The sequence below is a fragment of the Volvox carteri genome (genome assembly GCF_000143455.1).
Source record: "Volvox carteri f. nagariensis unplaced genomic scaffold VOLCAscaffold_20, whole genome shotgun sequence".
Lineage (NCBI taxonomy): Eukaryota > Viridiplantae > Chlorophyta > Chlorophyceae > Chlamydomonadales > Volvocaceae > Volvox > Volvox carteri.
In genome coordinates, this window is record NW_003307563.1 from 1,517,748 (window position 1) to 1,524,025 (window position 6,278).

General features: G+C 56.3%; 2 protein-coding genes across 2 annotated transcripts in view; one reads left to right on the forward strand and one right to left on the reverse strand.

The window, feature by feature from the left end:
* Positions 1–790, reverse strand: part of VOLCADRAFT_91334 (uncharacterized protein) — a gene marked incomplete at both ends in the record, with an annotated part of 6,516 nt that extends 5,726 nt beyond the window's left edge. The window contains 3 exons of the mRNA XM_002950844.1: positions 6–129; positions 500–618; positions 743–790. Of these exons, the coding sequence (XP_002950890.1) occupies positions 6–129; positions 500–618; positions 743–790 (291 nt within the window). The remainder of the gene's footprint in view (positions 1–5; positions 130–499; positions 619–742) is intronic.
* Positions 791–4,972: 4,182 nt separating this feature from the next.
* VOLCADRAFT_91335 (uncharacterized protein) overlaps positions 4,973–6,278 on the forward strand; it is a gene marked incomplete at both ends in the record, with an annotated part of 5,086 nt that continues 3,780 nt past the window's right edge. Inside the window, 4 exons of the mRNA XM_002950741.1 lie at positions 4,973–5,048; positions 5,225–5,473; positions 5,558–5,610; positions 5,992–6,118. Coding sequence (XP_002950787.1) covers positions 4,973–5,048; positions 5,225–5,473; positions 5,558–5,610; positions 5,992–6,118 — 505 coding nt within the window. The remainder of the gene's footprint in view (positions 5,049–5,224; positions 5,474–5,557; positions 5,611–5,991; positions 6,119–6,278) is intronic.

The following is a 6,278-nucleotide window of genomic DNA, read 5'->3' on the forward strand; positions in this document are numbered from 1 at the left end:
CCGACAGCGTGGAGGGAGGTGGTACACAGCCCCGGCTTCCCCAGCGCCTCCTTGGGCACATCGGGGCGCTGGGGGGCGGTGCCGAACTTGGCGGACTTCTCCGTCTTCAGCAGCCGGTTGTCAGCAGTGCTGGGGGAGGGTGTGTGTGTGGGAGGTGCGGGGGGGGGAGGGAGGTGGGGGGGAGGTGGGGAGGGTGTGCGGAGTATGAGGTGGAAGGCCGCGATGAATGTTGACCTGAGGGCGATTGACACCTTGTTCAGCACCTTGCATCACCATCACCACCATCACCACCATCATCACCATCACCATCACCATCACCATCACCATCACCATCACCATCACCATCAGAAGCAGCAGCAGCATGCCGTCCTCCCCACCCCTCACCCCCCGCCCCGCTCTTCACACATACCCCAGGAACCCCCCCGTGACACCTTCACACCAACACCTTCACACCAACACACACACACCAGCACACACACACCAACACACACACACACACCGGTAAGCTCCCGGCCCCGGAGTTTCCGCATTGGGCATCCCCACAGTGTGAAGTGCGGACATGAAGCGCTTCTCCTCCTGCTCGCGATATGCCGTACCGAATACGGCACGTTCTGACGCCTGCGAGGAGGAGAGGAGCGTGGTGGGTGAGAAGGGGCCCATCAACACCATGTACGGCACACCTGCCATGTAGCACTCACCCACACGCACTGAATCGGGACGGGCAATCAGGGCACTGACTTACAGACGGATTCCCGACCCACGGGTCAGGCTCCCATGTGGGTCTATACATACATAGGCATACACACAATTACCGGTCCATCCCTCCATCCCTCCATACATACATACATACATACATACATACATACAGGCAGGCGGCTGGCAGAGGTTAAGGCCTGACTTCTGCTCCCAGTCGACCCAGTCGACCCGGGTTCAAATCCGCCTGCCGGCTCCTCGGGTGTTTGAGGAGTGATGTAATGGGAGGTGGCCCCCCATCATATGGACGGTGTAGGACGTGATAATATCAACTTGCGAGCTGACCAGGAACTAAGTTGATGCGCCGTTGATCCGCTAGATTTGGTTGGATGCTGGTGGTGAGTTGCCGAACCCAACGAATACATTCTGAAGTCGGATGGGGTGACGGATTAGGGTGCCCCTCTAGCAGGGGAGAGCAGGGACTGCCCCGGGAAAGGGGGCCGCTGGCGAAGTTAACCACCCTGTAACAACATACATACATACATACATACATACCGGTACAACCATGGCGACGGAGGGGTTGTAGGCGCCTGGCCCGGGAGATGGTGTGGGCACCACCCAGCCATCTGTCCGGCCCAACCTGCCATTTACATACATACATGATTACACAGTACTTCAGTTGAAAATACAGACGTACATACATACATTGCGAGGCAAGAAAATGGAACACTTTTGATAGTCGCAGAATAATCAATATACTTTTACGGGATTTGTATTTTTCGCACTTCGATGCTGCGATGCATGCTATCGTGGTGGATGCTATGTGTATATGGGGGGGTGCTAAGGGGAAAAGAACCGCTCGTGCGTCGTAGGGTTGAGGACGGGAACTGGGCTTGACGACGTTGCAAGGCCGCGTCTGCGTGCTGATACATACGTGTGTATGCGTGTAAATACATACGTACAGAGAAACGGTCATTCGGGCATTTGGACCGTTTTTTGAATTACAAGCTGAGGGGTAGACCTAGGAAGGGGGGCCTGCGGATGGCATGGCTGCGGGGTTTGGGGGGCCGGTGTGCCGAGGAATGGCACACTGGACCGGGGGACGGCGGGGACTGTGTGTGTGTGTGTGTGTAGTGTAGTGTCACGGGGCGGGAGTCGTAGAGGCGATTAAGTTTAAAAGTAAATGGGGTTTGGAGCAGCTGGGGGATCCCACACCTGCTGCGGGGGTTACCTAGGAGCGGTGCACGGAAGGCACTGCGCCAACTGGTTCACGTATAATATCGTAATGCTGTTTGTATGCAGACGCGTTTCGCAGAAAGGGGTAGAAGCGCCCACAACATCGCAACATCCCCAGAATTACTGCCCGCTGCACATCGAACCGCAAGGTAAGAAGGATTTCGTTATCAGTCTGAAAGTATATATACGTTTGCTTATGCTGAGAGCGTGCGGCCTCTTCGTTGAGGAGGTACAGGTTGTTTGCATCGAGGTTGGAGGACGCTTGCAACCTTGCAAGGTAATTGGACGCCATTACCTTGGAGATGGTGGCTTTGGTGATGATGGCTTTTTCCTCCCGCCTGCAGGCGATGAGGGCGCTGACCCGTAAACGAAATCCAGCGCGTCTCCACCTCCAATTGCTGGATGCGCAGCCATCGTTACGAGCCTACCTATATAACTCTAATCCTAAATATGTTAAAGGTGTGCGTGCAACGTGCGTTGTCTATCAGAGATAGGAGCGCAATCTTCATTAACATGAATAGCAGCCTGTGGCGACTGATGTACTAAGGAAGTCAGGGTATACCAGCACGGATGTTGATAACTTATAAGCGTCGTCGTCGTATTCTCTCGTACCTCACGTCGTAGTAACTACACCTGCACCCGGCAAAAAGTTTCTCGGTTTCATTTCCAGGCTTGTAAAACGCACCAGTTATGATGATAACCTAGCATCTGCCCTTTCTCGATGTCGGATCTTTATGTTGCAAGGGCACAGCGCAAGGCACATTAATAAGCCCAAAGAGCCAACGTTAATCATAATCACGAAAACCTTAATTATGTTGCTCTCAATCCATAATCATATGATTCCAAAGAAGCATTCTGGCCTGACTTACGAGGGGATAGGTAGAAGTATTTGGACAGGCTTGGATGGCCCGTCGTCACCTGGATGAGCTAACAACTTAACATTTGTAGGTTTTGCATGACTCTGTGGGCGAGGTAACGCTTTCCCTTTATCTCCGTCCTTTGGCTCCGTCCTTTGGGGAGACCTGGGGCGACACTTTAGAACGTGTTCCTTTGTCTTCGCGCACACCCTAAAATATAGAAACACTTTCGAAAAATTACTCTCAGCAAACTTCTGCAGGATGCTGCCTGCTAGAGATGGGCGCGCTACCCAGCTAGAAACGTCGCTCCGTAGCTCACGTCTCAGACACGTAACCTTTCATGGGGGCTTCATGGGTAGCTTTGGCATCATCTGCGCATTTATGCATTCAGAATATCACAATTTGCTTTCGAACCACACATACAAACGCTCATCTCAATTCATATCCATTACGGCAATCACCACCAAAATTTCTGTCTGCACAAAAAGACACCGCCTAAATTAAATCCCCCTGCTAATCATACCTTCAGACCTACATACGCATAGACGAGGTTGCCGCAGACCGCAGACCACATCACAGCCTATTTCGATTATCATATTTACCATTCGCTCCATTTGACACCTGACGTGATGCCTTCGGGACAGCTTTCCGTCCTGTCTGCCTTTTAAACCCCCTCCTCTTGACATGTCTTGACGCGCGCTCGTATACCTACCTACGGCGCAGATAGACAGATAAACAGACAGACAGACAGCTACCAGCTACAGCCTTTTTTGACACGGTCCCATCACCAAACTTCTCATACTGGCACAAAGTCCCTCACCGCCTCTTAACGAGCCCTTAGCCACACTCTGCAACCTGACAAGACAACCCTTATCTTAACCCAACCCAACCCAATCACCACCACATATACCGCGCAGCGCAGCGCAATTAGAAAGTTGAGTCCCTGAACGAGTCACAAAACGCAGTGCAAAACGACCTTTCGGCCTCCCACCCTTGGCGTCACCACGCATACGCGCGCCGTCGCCCACCTCCCCTTCTCTTTGTAAAAAGTGGTAAAAAGTGGTAAATAAATATACATACTGGTCCATGGGACCCGCACCCGCACCCGCCGCATGTCCCGGCGGTCTCTCCCGACCGGCGCTGCAGGCTCTATCCCTTGCAGCCTTGTTAGCGACGCTTTCCGCTCATCAGGGGTGGGCATCGCCACCTCGACCGGGGATGGGAAACGCATCCTCGCAGCAGCAGCAGCAGCAGCAGCAGCAGCAGCAGCAGCCCCAGCTTGATTTGTCAGCGGCGCTAGGTCCCGCCGCCGCCGCCGCCGCCGCCGCCAGGTCGGGGAACAACGGTCAGTACGGTCAGTACAACACCCCCAATGGAGGAGGTCGCGGACAACAACAACAACGTGGGGTCGGATCCGCGACCTCTCAAATGGCGTTTGAGAACCTCGCGGATATCCTACGATCCGGTACGCGTATGTATGTATGTACGTATGTACGTGAGTATGTGTGTACGTGTGTACTTTCGTGTGACGTGTGTGTGTATATTTGTTACACATCGATCCGGGCCTGACACTGGCCAGGGGCACCTAACCGTACCGTACCCCAACGGGAACAACCGCCGAAGCACTCTCCAGCATTGGATTGGCGTTATATCGGTCAGAGTCCTTCATAACCGTTCTCCCTTGTCAACGCGCGGCGCCGTCACCTGTTCGAATCCTCCAGCCAGCTACACACACACCAGCTCAGATGCCAAGCAACCTCCCTTCCACCGAACGCGCCAGCTCTACAGCTGCGCAATCTGCCACTCACTGCACTCATCACACCGGCGCCCATCGCGCCACGCGCTATCCTTGCGAATCCTGGCGCCGCCGCCCGTTGGTTTCGTTATCCAACCACCACCAGCCTCTGGTATACCCAGCCTGGTCCAGGCCCTATGCCGAACTAATCCTCCGCCACTGCTCTGCGGCAGTGTATAAATCTTCATAATGGGGTGAGCTCCCCCTCCCCAGCCGCCCAGCGTGCTGGAGGAACCTCGGTGTCTCCAATCTTCAACAACCCGATCTAATGCAGCGGTGGGATCGGAGCCCACATCTTCCAATTCAAATAAAATAAACCTAGATACCGCCACTGGGATTCGAACACCAGATCGTCGCTTATCTCTGTGCGAGAGAGTGTGTGCTAGGTTACATGAATCTGACCGGGCCTGACACTGGCCAGGGACTGCTGCCCAGCCCCAACGGAGTGTGTGTGAGAGCGTGTCCAAGTGTGTTTTGCTCTCCCCCCCCTCCCCCTCCCCCTTGTCGGGGTCCAACTCACTCTCGGCGCACTCCCCTCCACCCAGCCGCATGTCTCTTAGCCATCATGTGTGTCGGTTTCCTACCGGTTCCGTACCAGTCATCAACCAACCACCAACCGCCAACCACCAACCTGCGGGCGCAGGGGCATCCAACATTACGGCACAAGCCGCCAGGATGCAGTCGGGTGTCGTCAATGCCACAGCCACGTGGTTTCGGGGCGTGATGGGCGCCGCCAACAGGAATGGCAGCGGAAACACCAACGGCCGCGGCAGTGGCGGCGGCGCCGGCGGCAGTGAAGATGCAGGTGGCGGCGACGCTCTCCGCCAAGAAGATCAAGACATGGAGGATGAGTACGGCACATCTTTGCCGCTGGCTTCGGCACCCTCAGCAGGTGGGCGCTCGCATCTTCAACCCAACTAACCAACTAACTAACTAACGATCCGCGACGTGCATGGATGTTCGCTTCGCCGTACAGAGGTGCTGGAAGAAGCGCAGGTTTGCGCCGCCTGCCCCACCGGAAAGGAGCCGGTGTGTTGCCGACGCCGGGCTACGTACGACAATATGTGTACGGCGACCAAGTGCTTTGGCGAGGTCGCATTCAGCTGTGCCGCTGGTGCATGCCTGTACATGGCGGGGCTCACGCCGACCAAAGCGGATGGCTTAGTCACCGTGCCGGGCCCTCCAGAGCCGACGGCGGCGACGGCGACGGCGGCGACGGCGGCGGCGGCGACGGCGGCGACGGCGGCGGCGGCGACGGGGGGAAGGGTTTTGGTTGGCTCTGGCGGCTTCCCAGCCGTTCGCAGCACCGGCAGTGGCAACAACAATAATAGTAGGGCCGCTGCCGGCGTGAAAAGTCCATCGCCGTCGCTGCCGCCGCCGCCGCCGACGTCGTTGGCGTCGCCATCGGAGGCTCGCCCGTCGGCGTCTTCGGAAGTGCGCCTCAGGGCCTTCAGCAGGCAGCAGCCCGACGATAGTAATGGGGCACCAGCGTCGGCGTCGACGTCGGCGTCGTCGCCGGCGGTGCAGCAGCAGCAGGGTACGGCAACGCCAGGGCAACATGGCGCCTTCCGAGCGGCGGTGGCACCTGCAGCTGCTGCTACTGCTGCTACTGCTGCTCCTTTTACTGCTGCTGCTCCTTTTACTGCTGCTGCTCCTTTTACTGCTACTGGCCCTTTTACTGCTGCTGCCCCTGCTAC